The sequence below is a fragment of the Telopea speciosissima genome, chromosome 5 (assembly GCF_018873765.1).
Source record: "Telopea speciosissima isolate NSW1024214 ecotype Mountain lineage chromosome 5, Tspe_v1, whole genome shotgun sequence".
NCBI lineage: Eukaryota > Viridiplantae > Streptophyta > Magnoliopsida > Proteales > Proteaceae > Telopea > Telopea speciosissima.
The window spans coordinates 1184009-1200399 of record NC_057920.1 but is presented as its reverse complement, the minus strand read 5'-3'; the positions used below and the strand labels follow the sequence as shown (position 1 = coordinate 1200399).

Here is a 16391-nt window from a genome sequence, read left to right as displayed (position 1 = left end):
CTCATCTTATCTATATTACTCTTCTTAACTGTCCAACATTCCGCATCATAAGTCATCGCTGGTCTTATTACTGTCCTGTAGAATTTTCCCTTAAGCTTAATAAGCATGCGTTTGTCACATAAAACTCCTGATGCTCCTCTCCATTTCAACCATCCTACTTTAATTCTGTAGGAAACATCATCTTCTATATCACTTTCTTTGTTAAAGGTTGACCCTAGGTATTTAAAGCATTCACTTTTTGATAGCTCTCGTTCCTCAAGTTTCACCACTTCATTATCTCTCCTGGTTTGCCTGAAGTTACACATCATAAATTCTGTCTTTGTTCTGCTTAACTTAAAACCTCTTGATTCCAAGCTTAATCTCCATAATTTCAGCTTTGCATTAATTCCTTCCACTGTCTCATCTATCAAAACAATATCAGCGAATAACATACACCAAGGGACTTCATCTTGAATATGTCTAGTTAAATCATCCATGATGAATGCAAACAAATAAGGGCTTAGAGTTGATCATTGGTGTAACCCAATTGTAATTAGGAATTCACTACTTTGTCCCTCTGCAGTTTTGACACTTGTCACCACGCCCTCATACATGTGCATAATTATATCCACATAGTTATTTGAGCTCCTTCTTTTCCCTAGGACATGCCAAATGAGCTCTCTAGGAACTCTATCATATGCTTTTTTTAAGTCGATAAATACCATATAGAGATTCCTTTTATGAGCTCTAAAGATTTTCATAAGCCTCCTTAGAAGGTAAATAGCTTCTGTCGTAGATCTCCCTGGCATAAAGCCAAATTGGTTCTCCTATATATCAGTTTCTCTTCTTAAGTGGGCTTCAATGATTTTCTCCCAAAGTCTCATGGTATGCATCATTAGTTTAATACCTCTATAGTTATTGCAATTCTGGATGTCACATTTGTTCTTATAAATCGGAACTACAATACTTCTCCTCCAATCATCTAGCATTTTCTTTATATATTCAGAATCTTGTTAAACAACTTTGTTAGTCAAGATACCCCCCATCCTCCTAAGCTCTTCCACACTTCAATTGGGATCTCGTCCGGTCTTGATGTCTTGCCTACCTTCATTTTTCGTAGACTCTTTAACTTCGACTTCTTCAACTTATTGGATCTGTCCATGATGTGTGTTGGCTTCAAGCCTATTGCTTTCCACTTCCGAAATGACCCCATCAGTCAAAGTAGCTCCATTTAGCAAATTGTAAAAATATTTACCCCATCTCTCTATAATGTCTACATCCCGTATTAGTACTCTACCATCATCGCTCTTAATGCATCTAACCGTCTAAATCTTTGCTCTTCCTTTCTCTTATTTTAGCTATCCGATAAATCTCATTTGAATGTCTTGTCAGGTATCGATATAGGTCACAGCTGAGGCCGATACTAATTGGTTGATCTGATACCGATACCCAAAACTGTGCAGATGAGGTTGGCGATTGGTGCCAAGGGGAGATCTTGTACAGGTGGTAAATTAAAGGACTATCACATAGCCTCTCAGTGATCCACGATTTTTTTTTTTTTTTTTTTTATTTTTTTTTTGGGCTTTCTTCCTGCATAAATAAAGAGAGGGCCATCACCCTGCCGTCTGGGAAGGGTGAGTTTGAATAAAAAATCAATGGGGGTAACTACACATAAGGGTTGCGCTCATTGCAGAACTTTAACCACCCGGACCTTTTAACATTTCTTCCTGCTTAAATCAAAGGACAAAAAACCCATCCAACACCCAGTCACCCACACAAGGTCCATTAATTGTATATGTACAATCATTCCAGCTTACAGGGAGGAAAACATAAATTGAAAAGAAAATGATACATAGATTTTGATCTAAGTATAAAAACCAAAGCAAGACATATTGCAAATTAAGAACGAGAGCGGGTCTTTTGCTTTTGCAAGACTTCCTTGAGAACTGAAGCAATTCTATGGGCCATGTGTTGCTCCATGAACCTCTCTTTCACCCGCTCATAACCTTTCTTTCCCATTCTCAGCCTTCTCTCAACATGTGTTGCAAGTTTCACAATGTTGTTTGCCAGAGGTGTGACACCCTCTTTACCGACAGGATGCAACAAACCAGTGGAACCATTGACCACAATCTCTGTAGTGCCTCCAGCTGCTGTTCCCTGATGTAATTTTCAACAGGAATGTGATACTCTCATCAATAATAAGAGATTGAAAGGCCAATAATCATAGCCACATGACCTTATGACTCATAGTATGCTATCACACAGATTTGTTAAGAAAATAACTATTCCTTACAAGGGACTTGTATAATTCAGGATACACAACATCGAGGACAATCATCGCCTTTTTTTTTTTTTTGGGGGGGGGGGGGAATATGATACAGACAATCATAACCATCTGATCAAGAGTTTGTCTTCAACAACCAAATGAAGATGAATTTAACTTATAAGATTGAAATATAAAGACACATGATAGTAACAGCCATTGTCAGACCATCTATTTACTTCAATCTGCAGTGCAGTTGACCACAAAAAATAAATCCATCCAAGACCATTTTGTATCAAAGCCACGAGACACAATGATTCAAAACCAATTAAACAAAAGTGTGGTGACTAGACGGTTAGAACTCTCTGAAGATGTGTTTTCGGATGGGTGGACTTTGGAAAGACAGTGGCTAGATTTTCATATGGTGCAGAGTCCACATTGAAGTCTACATCTCAGATTTTGCTTTTTCTTAAATAAAACTGTTTTCCCCACAACCCAAAAAATAAAAATAAAAAAAACAAGGAAAGTGGAAGTACATGTCTTCTCTTCTTTCTGATGCAACAAGAGAGATGCAAATGGGAAAACGGAGCGGACAATCCCAACAGTACTTGACTGAATTACCTAGCCACCACTATAAAATCATGGGCAACATACTGTTAGTAACGACATCTGTTGTCACTTTTAATTGTGGCTCTGGCTCTCTTCCAAATAGGATGGAAGCTCCCCTCATGTCATCAGGAGGGCAAATCGGCGCGGAATATAATCCCCAAGTACCCCAAAGACTCAAATATAGTCAATCAAGAAGGTGATAAGACCCTTGCAGAGTTCCCCAACAGCATAGAGCTTGGGAAGCTCGGACCCGGTGCGATGGGAGAAGTTTTTCATGTCGGCTGGCCGCTCGTCCATGCCCAATCCCAATGGACAAACCTTAGATCCGCCCCTAGCTCTATAATCCACCCGTCTTCCCCAGTTCCTAAAAGTGAGGCTTATCATGAAAATTAGTAGAATGCTAAGAGGTTCGAAAGATTGGCCAAATGAATAATGTGCAAAAGGATTAATAGTGTCCAATGATCCATTCTCATCCACTATGTACTGTACAAATGTTGGCCTAGACGGAGAAGAATCCTCCCCTTCCAGAGAGTGGATTTGGGTTGACATGACCGATGCGGGAAAGTCTCTTTGTGATAGGATTGGGAAGTTGGCTTTCGGAGCTACTATTTCGCATATTTGGAAGGAGAGCAATCTGAGGAGATGGACTTCCAGCTCCAGATCCTTCATTCAGATTTGGAACTCCATCTCCTTTGAAGTTTCTACCAAAATCTCTGGACCCACCTCTTCTTGTATGCACTCCCCAAGTGATGTAGATCACAAGTCCATATGTACCCGCAAAAACAAGCCCCAAAACCAGCCCAGCAAGATTGTGGATTCGACTGCTGTGAGAAGCAGCCTGGTCTGATGATGTGGCAAGTTTTTGTTGGTTCGATGGAGCGTCACCTAAAGCAGCCCGAACCACTTTCCCCCACCCCGCCTCAAAAAAAGTGTTACTGTTCACATGAACAGTACCCGAACTACTGTCCATGTGAACAGTGTTATGGGTCCATAAGCCTTGAATTGAGAAGGAAGTCCAAGCAAAAAATTGAGATTCTGTGGGGTCCACTGAAGATAGCAAGACAAAACAGAGTTTATTGCTGCCTAATAGTTTCTAATATATTTAGCTTCTATTTGTGTCCTTCCCTTTGTTTTAGAAGGCTGATATATAAAGCCTTAGTAGTTCTAATTCTAATTAGTTTATATTTTAATAAGTTGCCATTGTCACTAGTTGCTAGGTTTAGTAGTTTCTATTTCATCCTTTTATTTTCAGTTAGTTTCTATTTTAGGAAGTTTCTATTTTCTACCTTCTATTTTGTAAGCTTGCCTAAGCTATTAATAGGCCCCCTATTGTAAGGAAGGATCAGATTTGGAGAAAAGAATTTTCAGGCCTTATTGCCATCAGTTATGGGAGAAATTCCATGTTTCAGCAGCTGGGATAGCTGTGGGTGAGAGAGTCATTCCCCTACACCCCCCCCCCTTCTCATCTTTATCTTCGTCCCCTTTCTTCTTAGCCTTTATGTTCTCCATTCATATGTAATAGAGAACAACAATAAAAGAAAGAGAGTTTTAGTTATTTTGTTCCTTATCGTGTTGATCCTGGCTGCAATCGATCTACCTCTGGTTTCCCTAGTTCGAGGTCGACTTTTTGCATTACTAAGGAACAGGCATATTGTTGTATCCTGGGGCCTTCTCTCTTCTCTTCTTCCCCCCCCCCCCCCACCCCCACCTCCTTCTCCTAAGCGGGGTGTGCTAGCCCTATGTATTGTAGGATATTTCCTTGTTTTCTCTTCTTTGGTAATGAATATTTATTCAACCCCCCCCCCCCCCCCAAAAAAAAAAAAATTAATAATGTGCAAAGGGCTTGCTAGTACATTTTTGAGCTTTCAGGAAAAGAATGAATAATGACTATGAAGACAGCAGACCCATCCAGCATCCAAGGGGTACAATTTATGGAAGTATCACCCCATACAACATTTTGGGAGATATGGATGGAATGGGGAGGGGGCACCATTTTTTTACTGTGGTAGGCAGCAAGATGTCGAACTGCGTACAGAATGAGTAAGCCTATGGACAACAGCAGTACAGGGGGTTTTCTTATCTTTGCCATTCACTAATTTATTACCCCATGGTAATATTCTTTGGAAGATGACCCCGTCTTGCTAGGACAGCAGGATTTTAAGGGAAAAACACTATTGACATCATGATCTGAACAGTTTGTTCTAAGACTTGAACTCAATCTTGCAGGAAGATGTCTTTGGCATGTAATTTCATGCATTTTATATTTGGAGAAAGCTTTTCCCGTTTTACAGTTTCTTTTCCCTGATTTATCAATAGAAATTTTCTGCTTCAATTTAAAAAAAAAAAAAAAAAAAAAAGATGTAAAGAAAGAAAGAAGAAGAAGTTGTCATATAAAAAAGCATGAACATTTCGTTTCTCCCTTTATCCCTCCCAACTATTTGTGAAAAGGATATCAAATATACTATTATCTATTTTATCATAGGCACAAGAATGGTTCACCCCATATTTTGAGCTTTGAGGATGAAAAGTTTCAAAGTACAAATCTTATGTATGTTTTGGTATAGCTGAAGCATATACAACAGAAGCAGATATAGCTATAGGATCATCAAACAAAAAGGAAATGCAAACATCAAAGTGAAAAATCAAACCTCTTGAAATACTAATTCGTACACAATAAGATCTCTAATTGATTGAATAGAATTGCAGAGTCTACATTATGTGCCAAAGGGATCCATTACCCGATTGAGCTGATCAACAACTGCATCATGCTCAATGTTTACAAACATGTGATAAGAAAAAACAACAAAGAAGTGCATGCCCTAGAGATGTGACATTTGATACAGAAGCATACTAAGGTTGAATTACGAAACATGCGTCTAGTGAACAAAGAAGTGATGGGTTTACCAAAACAGGCAGCTGAAATGCCATAGCTTCAATGGTTATCCGTCCAAAACATTCTCCCCGAGCCTAAAGACAAATGAAACAGTCAAGCTTCAACAAGGAAGTTTAACTTACTTTATCTATAAAAATTTACATGATCAAGTAAAAAAATAACTGGAAATTTTGATTCGATGAAATGGCAAAAAAATGGACTGAAAAACAAATCCAAAGTAGTGAACAATCAGAGTAGAACCCTCTTTTTTTTTCGTAAATAGAACAAAACCATCCAAGGGAAGAAGCGGTATTCTTCCAGGACAGCCTAAGAAGAAAAGGAATGATATATCTGCAAGCTGATGTAGATCACATGGATAATGATTTCCGATTACTGATAAAAATAAAATAAACAAATAAAAACAAAGAGAAAAGAAAGACGGGGATAAAAATCCTACAAGCAGTTTCTGCAGAATCACATTGAGAGGCTATGACATTGATTATTATGAGATAGTCTTTGATTGATACTGGCACCATTTTAACATGAGATTTCTGGTTTTTATAGTCTTCATTTTAATTAGCAATCCAAGATAGGATCGTATTGTCACCAAAGTTTTGAACTAAGAAGTTGTAACCTTAATTTTTTTTCCCGTTTTCTTATTCCCAAAATTTATTTAATGCAACATTCAATGCAGGGGTAAAAAAAGATTTTCAAAAAGTTTAAAATTTAATGAAGTTTTTATGTAAAATGACAGGATTTACCTTCACTGGAAGAAAAAAAAGGTGTGTTGTACTAAAAGGACAAAAAAGTAAGTTTACAATCTTATTTTAACCAACTTTGGTTACAACAAGATTTTCTACCATGTAACAATTAATGGAAGGTGGTCTAACCGAAAATCACAAGACAAATCTGAACCATCCATTTTTTAGTTTTTTGCAATCTAAACCGTTTGTTCACACTCAGAGTTGGGAGAGTGCACAGTGATGTCTAGAGTACCAGTCCATATGCAAGGACATACACGAGATGTCTCCCAATACAAAAGGGAATATTTTATTGAATTAGACTCTGGAATTTGGCACATGGTTAATCTAGACCATGTCATCTCTATCCAACGATTGGCATGGACATATCATCTATCCACGTGGGGACCTTTGTGACAATAATAATTCACTATATATATACACACACACACACACACTTTCTTTTCTGGAAAAGTAACAATTTATTTATCAAAAACATAGGGTTCAATAAACCTCCAAAACAAGGCAGAGGCACGTATAGCCTGAAACAAAAACAACAGAGAAAAAAACCACTGGAAATAGAAATCCAGGATGGAGAAGGCAGAGGCATGTATAGCCTGCAACAAAAACAACAGAGAAAAAAAAACCACCAGAAAGTGCAATCCAGCTTGAGTCATGATATTGAGTCTATTGACTGAATCTCACCAGATGTGCAAATCTCCAAGGCTCCCCCACAAGAGTAGACATCCAAGTGATAACATTACCACAGTTTCATTCTACAATCGCTCAGTCAATTTTCAAAGACAGTTCAGATGGAACGGAATTTATTGAGTTGGGAAAAGACTAATCTTCTGACGGATTTCCAAATTTTCACACCAAATTCCTTCCTTTATCACTCATGGAACATTAAAATATTCCCTTGGAAAATCATATTTTTCTTCTGACCCTATTTCTTGTATTCTTCTACTTTTATTTCCTGTCTTTTGTACCTCTTAGGCCCTCTAATTAATATAGCAACCTGTTTCTTAGATTTTTTTATGCAGTTCAATAAAATCTTAACCCAATTTTAGAGACACAGAAATCGAACCTGCTGATGGATTCCGGAAACTAAAGAAAACAAATTTAGATAACTCATAGCAAACATGATTTTGAAGAGAAAGCAAAATAGAAGATTAGAGAAATTGAAACGTACACAAACTGAGGACGGAACTTCTTTTTGTTAACACTTGAACTGAATGGTAGGCATATACCTGAGAGTTCTGGACAAGAACATCGATTGCAGCCAGATAAGGAGCTACATTCAAAGTTTTGTTGATGAAGTGAACCCGATCCTGAATTTTCTTCTCAATTACGAAATTACGCAGCTCTCTTTCAAATTTGGTCTGAGCATTCATGTCACTTCCTACTATCAGTGCATGCAATGATGGCACCTGGACCTTTTTTTCTTGGATCAGTTGCAAGCTTTCATAGAAGGAACGGAGAAATAAGTCTTGACCTTTCCCACGTGAAACACCTGCAGTTCTCTCATACTCAGTACTCAAAAAAGTGATGCAGAGATTGTCGTCAACATTAATAGCTGATATACCAGCAAAATCAATAATGTATATTTTGCTCTATAATCCAAGATCTCCAAGAATTATGAGGTATAATGAGGACTTATACGAGGGGGTGTTTATTATATGGGACCCAACTCACACAAACTCATGGCTACAATTCAGAAAGTCGACCATTTGATTTATGGAGTTGAGCAACCAAAGCAACAATACTTAGAATAAAGACAGGATGGACTTCGTGCTCTTTTTTTTTTTTCCTTTTCAGATGGAGACTTTCTTACTTTGTGGCTCAAACAAACAACCAGATCTACCATTGTACTATTCAAAGCCATAAGGATGGTGGCTCCCATGAAACATCAAGTGCATACTATTAATGGCGGCAAAAAGAAGATCTTCACTCCGCACTCCAAGGGACTCTCGGACATGTTCACAAAGAATCCTCTTGGCAACACTATCTTCTGCTACTTCCATCAATTCTTTGCTATTCCCAAGATGAACAACGTAAGTTTCAGGCATCTTAATCCTGCAGGGTGAAAATGACGGAGATGAAAAAAAAGTTCAGAAAATAAAACAGGACAACTATATAGAATGAAAATTAAAGGCGAGTATTAAATGCAGTAATGAAATGTAATTCTGTTAGGCACCCACTGGCATTCGGGGTTGTATAAAAAAAAGTTCCAGCAATCCAACCAAATCAAGGAAAGATGTGAAAGGAAGGAGAGCAGCTATGCAGCCTCCATTCGCACCACAGCAAAACACAGTAAACAAACCAGAAAATCAATCAAGGTAGAAAACATAAGAAGTTTGAAACCAGCAATATAGCATCAATATGACACACCGCAAGGTAGGATGTATCTCAAATATCAAAGCCAGAGAGAGAAAACAGGTGCAGCGTAGTATACATCTTCATGCGCAGGTATACTTTTTATTTTTTTTGTCTTCTTCATCGCTCTGATATCATGTGATAAAACATGCACTTAACAACCTATGAAGAAGAAGAAGAAGAAGAAGAGGAGAACGAGGAAAAAGTAGAGAACCAAGAAAGAGAAAGAAAAAGAGATCACAAAAGAAGAAAAAGGAGAGAACCCTAGAGCCACGATAGGATTCAGAATAATGCCTATCGTGGTCTAGTCCCTCAACTTATATTATAACAGGAAACCTACCAAGAGTAGGAAACCTACCAAGAGTAGGAAAACTACTAAGAGTCTAATTACAACCAAAGACTAACTAAAGTAAATAACAATGACTCAACACAACTTAACATAAACTATGACTTAACATAGATCCCCACTCTCGACTTAACACAAACTCTCCCCCTGATAGAACAATATTTAAAATTAAGTAACTAAAGGACTTTAGACAGCTACCCTTTGTGCTGTCATATGCCTGTTTTGAACACCTGCAGCTAAAGAAACTATGCAAAAGAGCAGTTATATAACAATCATACAATTTTCCTCAGAACATAGTAGATCCTTTATATAATCCAGATGAAGGGGGGGAGGATTATAACAACAAAAGACCCCAAAATGGCTAAATAAAAAGCCCCCCAAGGGAAAAAATATTATAGCTTTCAATGTCCTAAGCATTTATACATACATATAAAAGATAAGCCCCTGGTAGTAGTAGAGAACCAAATTGAAATTGAGTTTAAGAAAATGCAATCATTGATGATCTTAAAAATGCTGGTGGCATACCCTAAACGTTCTCGAGTCCTATTCTTCCAGTATTCCGTCGTTGTATGTGAATCAATCATGGCACCTGCAACAAAGGGGAGGTGCTTAACATACTCCATTTTGAAGTAATGCCCTCGCATTTCATGAATCCACCATAAAACCTTTGGAAGAACACGGGGAACGTCCTTCTTCAAAACAGCATCCAACCATTTGCCAGCAACAGCAGTGTTTAGAACAACCAAATCAGCTTTAAGAGCCATATCTAGTGCTTCTTGACTCCTTGCAGGAAAGACCTGACAATGTGAGGAAAACCACATTTAGAGCTAATGGAGTACTGAGAAGACCCTTTCCACCTACATGAACAAGGTGAAAGAAAGTCAAGCTTAAAGAGTTTTTTAGCCAGCATATGCTATAAACAAAAGATCAGTGTTACATTAGAAAGAAAAGTTTCAGTCTATTTGACACAGCACAGGGAACACTGGATTCTGGGCTGATGGTCCAGTGGGGCCCACATATGACCACGTTTTGGTCTGATCAGCCATATCAGTCCAATAGCATCATATTACAGCAGTAATTATGTATGTTCACTATTTTCTATTGTGGAACACATTACTCATAATATGATAATAATATTCGACCACCACAATTCTCTAAGGTTATGCAAAAGGGTTTCATTCATACAAAGAAGAAAATCAAAAAATGGAATTTATATTCAAATTTCAGGCAAACATAAATTGGGCAATTATCATAGTGATATAAGAACATCTCTTGATTCATAATGACTAACAAAAAATTAGATGATTTCCACCCTTCCTGTCATGGGAGACTCAAGAAATGTTCTGCTAGCCATGGAAACAAAAGATTTTATCTCCACAAAAAATTGGAAACTCATACTGGGTAATTCAGGTGCATCTGGGTGTGAGAACCAAGGCCAGGTATGTATAACTTTGCAAGTCACGAGTTTAGGGTTGTAAATGGGCTACTGCAGTCTTGCCTCAAATGTATGAGTTGGTAGTAATATATGAAAATAAGAGGACCTTCTAAAAGAATTTTCTTATTGACACCCCCTAAGGTGTCTGTAGATTTGTAACCCTACTTTTTTACCCCTTGTTTTATTCTCAAAAGCATTTAATGTAGGGGTAAAAAAGGGGTTTTAAAAAATTTGAAAGTCATTTAATACAACTTCTTTTAATCCACTCAACACCAAGCCGCCAATCCTTGCAAGCGTCTAATCCTTGCATAACAGTGCATATACATTGGCATGTAACTGCATTTTGGAGAAAATCTACTCAACAAACTCGCACCAAATTAAGTCCTAGGAGCCAAAATATGACCATAAAGATCACATTATTAACCAAAATATGGTTTCAAATTTAGGTTACAAAACAAGGAGATACAACAACAACTCAGCCTTATCCCAACTAAATGGGGTCGGCTACATGGATCCTAGCGAAGAAAAGATAAAAGGCTAAAGGAAAAGAAAAGAAACACAACCACAACAACAACAACAAATCAGTCTTACACACAGTAACCAGGGTCAGCAACACGGATCCTTTCCCTCCAAACAGCTCTATTCGAGGTCATACTTAAAGCAAGACCTAAACTAAGCATGTCTTTCCTCACTTCTCCTAGGGTCATTTTAGGACTGCCCCTAGCTCTTTTAGAACCTTCAATCAGAATCGAGTCACTCTTCCGAACCAAGGCATCCAAAGGCCTCCGTTGAACATCGCCATGCCACCTCAGCCGACTTTCTCGTAGCTTATCTTGAATCGGAGCTACTCTCAGGCCAGCTCTAATAATATCATTCCTTATTTTGTCCTTCCCACTTTTGCCAGTCATCCATCTCAACATCCTCATCTCCACTACACTTAGCTTATCTATATGACACTTCTTGATAGCTCAACACTCCGCGCCATACATCATAACCGATCTTATGAATGTCCTATAAAATTTTCCTTTGAGCTTTAAAGGGATCTGTCGATCACATAACACTCTGAATGTAGCTCTCCACTTCATCCAACCTACTCTAATCCTCCGAGAGACATCATCTTCTATGTCATCTTCCTTGCTAATGATTGATCCTAGATACCTGAAATGGTCACTTTGTGGGATCTCTATCTCATCAACTTATACCCCCTCATTATCCGTCTCGGAGTTGCTAAAGTTACAAAACATATACTCCGTCTTCGTTCTACTTATCTTAGAACCTTTTGATTCCAAAATTCATCTCCATAACTCCAGTTTGGTATTAATTCTAGCCTTTGTCTCATCCACCAAAATAATGTCATCAGCGAAAAGCATGCACCAAGGAACCTCATCTTGGATGCCTCAGTTAACTCATCCATGATAAGTGCAAACAAATAAAGGCTCAAGGTTGATCCTTGATGTAACCAGTTGTAATTGAAAATTCACTACCTTGACCCCTTACAGTTCTAACACCAGTCACCACACCATCATACATATCTTTAATTAAGTCAACATACTTACTTGAAACATTTCTCATCTTTGGCACCTACCAGATTAAATCCCTAGTCTGTCATAAGCTTTCTCTAGGTCAATAAAGGCCATGTGAAGATCCTTTTTGCTATCTCTAAATCTTTCCATGAGTCTCCTAAGTAGATAGATAGTTTCTGTTGTGAATCTTCCCGGCATGAAACCAAATTTGTTCTCCGCAATAGATGTCTCTTTTCTCAAGTGTATTTCAATAACCTTCTCCCATAATTTCATAGTATGGCTCATTAGTTTTATGCCTCTATAGTTGTCGCAACTTTGGATATCGTCTTTATTTTTTAAAATCGAGACCACAAAGCTTCTCCTCCATTCATCTGGCACTCTCTCAGTGTACATAATCTTATTAAACAGCTTAGTTAACCAAGATAAGCCATAGTTTCGTAAGCTTTTCCACACTTCTATTGAGACCCCATCTGGACCCGATGCCTTGGATATATTCATCCTTTTTAGTGATTCTTTTACTTCAGAAACCCTAATTTTACGTATATACCTTCGAGAGGCAACTTGATGTGTAGTGCCTTCTCCAGGTCCGCTATAACTCGAATTGGATTCGTTAAGTAGGCTAAAAAATAACAGTTCTATCTCTCCTCAATGTCCTCATCCCTTACTAGGACTCTACCATCATCACTTTTAATGCATCTAACATGCGCAAAGCCTCTACTCATCCTTTTCCTCATTCTAGCTATCTTATAAATAGTTTTTTTCCCCTTCCTTGGTGTTCAAATTGTTATAGAGATCATCATATTTCTTTGCCCTTGCACTCCCCACAGCCTTCTTAGCTTCATTTCTAGCAGATTTATATCTTTTTAGATTTAAATTTTGCTCAGGTTGAACCAGCCTCCACCTAAGCTATCAACACATTCAGAAGCAATGAAATTAAGAATAAACACAGCTATGTAAGGCATTTCAGCGCATGCAAAACGGAAAAAAAATAGTCAGAGTTATTTGGGGAAAAAAAGTGGAAGAAAATAAGTTCAAGGCAGGGTGGAATTGCCTTTGGAACTGTTCCGTTGTGTGGTCATAATATAATCCACATAAATGGGATAGAAAATATTTATAAGCTACTCAAATATGTTAGGGGTTTTCATCCAAAAAAATATATATATGTTAAAGGCAACTTCTACTTTGAAATCATGAATGCCAAATAATCCTGGTTTGTCAATACAGTGACGAATGAGTGGCTTAGGACTGACTTGGGAGTTGCTCCGATTAATGACAAACTCCGAGAGAGTCGTTTGACGTGGTAAGGTCATGTTCAACGGAGACCTAGGAATGCCCCATTGAGGAGGAATGATATGATCCTGATTGAAGGAGCTAAAAGAACAAGGGGCAGACCTAAAATGACCATAGGAGAAGTTGTGAGGAAGGACATGCATAGTCTAGGTCTTGCACCAAGTATGGCCTCGGATAGAGCCTATAGGAGGGCAAGGATAAATGTAGCAGACCCCATTTAGCTGAGATTCTCCTGACTCGCTGAGTTGTGCCTCTTTCCTCTTAATTTTATCTCACTTTCTTTCTTTCTTCCTTTTTCTTTTTAGTTTCCATCTTTCATTTGTCATTTCCCATTTTGCATTCCTCATCTCATTTCCTACCCCTCTAATCTCACTTTCTTTCTTTCTTCCTTTTTCTTTTTAGTTTCCATCTTTCATTTGTCATTTCCCATTTTGCATTCCTCATCTCATTTCCAACCCCTCTATTCTCCATCTCCTCATTACCCCTTTTTTTTTCTTTCTATTTAGTCTTCCTTTTTCTTGTTTGTTTTGGATCCATGTAGCCGACCCCATTAAGTTGGGATAGGGCTGTGTTTGTTGTTGTTGTCAATACAGTGAGGACTTGGAAAAAAATATAAAAAGGGCAATATAATAAACGAAACGATTTAAGTCTAGTGTCCCAACAATGTGTGTGATGATTGAATCTCCTAATCATAAAGATCTCTTGAACAACTTCATTGATGGTGGAATGAAGATTGGAATGAAGATCAATAGAATGACACCCATGCAAAATGTTGGGAAAGAATAAACAAAATTATGTGTACGAGGCATATTTTTAAAATAAATAAATGATTATGAAAATATGTTACCTGCACTCCTCGATCCAACATCTTATGCTCTAGACTGTATACAACTTCATCTGTTTCAATTGGCTGTTGGATTGTAATCCAAATAACTTGAGCACCAACACTTCTTAAAAGAAATGCAAGCTCCATCAGCAGCAATGGTCCACCTGCATTAAAATGCTATTTTGAATGCTCCACATATAGACAAATTAATTGAGATGCCGAATTACAACTTTCAGCAAATCAAAATAAAGGAATTATAAATGACAGTACTTTTATGAGCTCAATGTCATATGTATTTCCATACGTGAGGAGATTATAATAATAATCCCACTGCTGCCGTGAAAAATGTATTATTTGGAAACCTTATCTCCCTGACCCCCTTCCCACGTAATGATGACCAGCCTAAAGAGTAGAACAACACAAAGGCAAAACAAATATTGGCCTTACGACCCCTAGCTTGGCAAGATCATCAGCCACGTGATTTATTCAGCAGTCTCCACTGGAAATTGTGTTCATGGTAGAAGCAATAGACTCAGCAAACATGAAAGGAGCATCAAACTTGACTTGTCCTGTATTTTAAAGACAAAGGACCTTATCATACACAACTATCAAACTTAGCATGAGAGAGAGTGCCCCCAACCAGCGCCACTTCGGCAATAGCCCCTTCAAGTGTGACGATCTATTCAACCAAGTTTGGAGCAGAGAAGTGAAAATTTATGGTACAGAGTACAGAATCAAACCCAATGTCGGACATGCCAAATCACTGAACTTTCTGAATTACTCAAATGACACGTGAAACATATCTGGGCCTTCTCCATAACAGCCAGTTGAGTTTTATGAATGAACAAAGATGCAGTGGTTATCAGTGTAAAGTTAACATGCCAAAAATGAGAGCAGACATTCTAATTACTGATACATACATGACTATCCTCTTGGCACAATATCAGTTATCTTTAATTGAAAAATCTCGGTACGTTGAAAATGTTATGTAGTTACAAGGTAGTTATCAGAAACGCGTCCACTGGGAATCCATTATAGAGGCAAAGTTTGACGCATGAAAATAAGACATCACACCTAAAAAAAAAGGGAAAACAGAAATGCTTGACGCTCTGCACTTCTATGTTTATTTAAGGATAGAGAGATCCAAGGAGTACCAGAGAGAGAGAGTTCATGAGAAACCAACAGGACAATCTTCGACTTCATGAAGTCCAGAGGATTCGCGATGCTTCCGATCTGCGAAGCTACATGAATCCGACCTCCTGAATCTTCATAATGCCGATCGCAAGAGTCAAACGCAGCTCTGATGACGAACACAATAGCGGTGAATATCGAAAATATGACGATAAGCATCAATAACCATCTCTTCTGGAACGTGATCCACCCGACCGAGTGTTTCACCATGTTTAAAGCTTACTCTCGTACTGCCAGAGATTCCCGCATTTTAGGGTTTCGAGTTCGTTAATACGCTTTGGATGCAGGACTCTTCAGAACGCTGAATGTACTCAAAGTTCATACTTCGGTTCTCTGTTTTTGCAATGCCGGAATGCATCTGAATTCTGACGTTCCGACGTTCCGAACTCCTTCCTTGCCATTTACCAAAAGAGACAAGAACTCCTTTGCCCTAAACAAAGATAAATAGAAGGGACAAAAAACGCTACCTGGGCGCGTCTGGTGCGCTGTCCCTGGCCCACATACAAAGGTAAGCGAAATGACTATCCAAACCCCATGGAATGACGGATTTTTCTGGGGGCATGGCAGTCATTTCACCAATCCTGTGTCTGGGCACAGGAGCAGTGCAGTAGCGTTCTCTTTCCCATAAATAAATTTCGGTCTACGTCAGCACTCCTATGAATCTATTTCTCTCCTTCCCATTTGAAAAGACACCTCTACCCCTTGTTTTAAAGAGGACAGAGATAGACACATGGGAGTGCTGGTGTAGGCCACACTCCCGTACAGAAAACTGCTTCCCATAAATTTCAAACACTTCTTAGTTCCTAGAAACCCGTCTGAGAACATGGATTTAGAACACGGTATCCGTAGTTCCGTACCCATATGGCCGATATCAATACCATTGATATGGATATACTAGATCAAATCGTTTTGCCCCTCAAAATATCGACACAGGACTCTCT

General features: G+C 38.4%; 1 protein-coding gene across 1 annotated transcript; it reads right to left on the bottom strand.

Annotated features, from left to right (window-relative positions):
- Positions 1-1748: 1748 nt before the first annotated feature.
- On the bottom strand, positions 1749-15719 carry LOC122661421. The gene is made up of 7 exons (XM_043856803.1): positions 15414-15719; positions 14281-14423; positions 9711-9982; positions 8385-8539; positions 7714-7976; positions 5756-5818; positions 1749-2136 (listed from the first exon to the last, which is right to left on the bottom strand). The coding sequence occupies exons 1-7, from the start codon at positions 15658-15660 to the stop codon at positions 1879-1881; spliced, it is 1401 nt and encodes a 466-aa protein (XP_043712738.1). The 5' UTR covers positions 15661-15719; the 3' UTR covers positions 1749-1878.
- Between the last annotated feature and the right edge of the window lie 672 nt (positions 15720-16391).